General features: G+C 44.2%; 1 protein-coding gene across 1 annotated transcript in view; it reads right to left on the bottom strand.

Moving 5' to 3' along the window:
- Positions 1 to 1541: 1541 nt before the first annotated feature.
- LOC139026955 (ZZ-type zinc finger-containing protein 3-like) overlaps positions 1542 to 2339 on the bottom strand; it is a gene marked incomplete at its 3' end in the record, with an annotated part of 5747 nt that continues 4949 nt past the window's right edge. Inside the window, exon 3 of the mRNA XM_070442175.1 lies at positions 1542 to 1680. Coding sequence (XP_070298276.1) covers positions 1542 to 1680 — 139 coding nt within the window. The remainder of the gene's footprint in view (positions 1681 to 2339) is intronic.

Raw genomic sequence — 2339 nt, 5'->3', positions numbered from 1 at the left:
TCACAACCGATTATATACCCTCGTAACCGCCATTGATATACCCGTCGTAACCGGATTAGTATACCCGTTCATAAACCGCATTATATACCGCGTTCGTAACCGCATTATATAACCCGTCGTAACCGCATTATATACCCGTCGTAACCGCATATATACCCGTCATAACCGCATTATATACCCGTCATAACCTCATTATATACCCGTCATCACCGCCATTTATTACCGCTTAACCCTGTATACCCGCATTGTAAACCCGCGTATACCATTATTACCGTCGTAACCGCATTATAACCCGTCATAAACCGCCATCAGTATACCGTCACAACCGCAATGTATATACCCTCGTAACCGCATTATATACCCGTCGTCAACCGCGATTATATTACCCGTCGTAACCGCCATTATATACCCGTCGTAACCGCATTATATACCGTCATAACCGCATTATATACCCGTCGTACCGCATTATATACCCGTCATAACCCATATATACCCGTCACAACCGCATCAATACCCTCATTAACCGCATTATGATACCCGTTCATAACCGCAGCATATACCCGTCACAATCCGCATATATACCCGTCAAAACCGCATTATTATACCCGTCGTGAACCGCATTATATACCGTTCATAAGCCGCATTATATACACGGCGAACCGCCATTATATACCCGTCATAACCGGCATGTATATAACCCGTCAAAACCGCATTATTATACCCGTCATAACCGCTGTGTCATAACCGCATTATATACCCAGCATAACCCGCATTATATACCCGTCATAACCGCACATATACCCGTCATAACCGCATCATATACCCGTCATCACCCATAATACCCGTCGTAACCGCATTATATCCCGTCATAACCGCCATTATATACCCGTCATAACCGCATCATAGTAACCCGGTCATAACCGCATCAAACCCGTCATCACCGCATTATATACCCGTCATACCGCGCATTATATATCCCGTCATCACCGCATGTATATTACCCGTCGTTAACTGCATTATATACCCGTCATAACTGCATTATATACCCGTTCGTAACCGCATTATATTAACCCGTCATACCCCGTCATTATATACCCTCATAACGCATATTTACCCGCTCGTAACCGGCATTATCATACGCCGTCGTAACCGGCATTATATACCCGTCATACCGGCTATATTACCCGTTCGTAACCGCATTATATACCGTCATAACCTCATTATATCACCATAATAACCGCATTGTTCATAACTTGCGTATACGTTATAACCCGTTATAACCATATTATATACCCGTTATAACCATATTATATACCTGTTATATGTATTATATACCCGTTATAACCATATTATATACCTGTTATATGTATTATATACCTGTTATAATTGTTCTTATACAGTACCTGTTTCTGCAGGTGAGGGTTACTAGTATTATTACTACAGCGCTCATACAGTATACTACCTGATTCTGCAGGGTTAGAGTTATAATGCTACATATACCTGTTATAACAGGCTGTAACCTATGGTGTAAAGTACAGTACCTGTTTCTGCAGCTGCTCCACAAAGCTGACGGGGTCTCGGAGAGCTTCTCTCTGCTGTCTGGCCAGACGCTCCAGGTCCAGTATACTCTGAGTTCTCTGGGCCTCCAACACACCTACAGTCTGGAGTAACCTCTGGTAACTGGTGGAAGGGGGGAGAGAGGACAACATGCATCAGGGAACTTCCAGCACCTGGACAATACATTATTAACTCAGGGTAGGTCCCAATTGGTACCGTGGTCAAAAGTAGTGCACTATATCATAGGGAATAGGGTGCCATTTAGGAGGGATCCACACTATGGGAGAAACAGACAGCAGCATGTATGTAAACAGGAAACAGATCAGTAAACAGGTAGGCTGTGTCTGTCCCCCAAAACAGGAAACACTCCCTCCCGCCTCTCTCACTCCCACTCCCTCCTCCACTCCCTCCCACTCTCTCTTCCTCCCATTCTCTCCTCCTCTCTCCCACTCCCTCCTCCTCCTCTCTCCCACTCTCTCCTCCTCTTCTCTCACACTCTGAGGGCAAAAGGGGGTGGGAAGGGGGTTGGGACCTAATGTTTTGTACACTCAGTTTGTGTGTGTGTATGTAATGTATATATATATATATATATATACAGTCGTCGCCACAAAGTCTGCTGCCTCAGTTTGTATAATGTCAATTTGCATATACTCCAGAATGTTATGAAGAGTGATCAGATGAATTGCAATTTATTGCAGTCCCTCTTTGCCATGCAAATGAACTGAATCCCCCAAAAACATTTCCACTGCATTTCAGCCCTGCCACAAAAGGACCAGCTGACA

The sequence above is a fragment of the Salvelinus sp. IW2-2015 genome, unplaced genomic scaffold, assembly GCF_002910315.2.
Source record: "Salvelinus sp. IW2-2015 unplaced genomic scaffold, ASM291031v2 Un_scaffold6468, whole genome shotgun sequence".
NCBI classification, from domain to species: Eukaryota; Metazoa; Chordata; class Actinopteri; order Salmoniformes; family Salmonidae; genus Salvelinus; species Salvelinus sp. IW2-2015.
The sequence above is the reverse complement of the archived record's forward strand: the minus strand, read 5'-3'. Positions and strand labels throughout refer to the sequence as shown.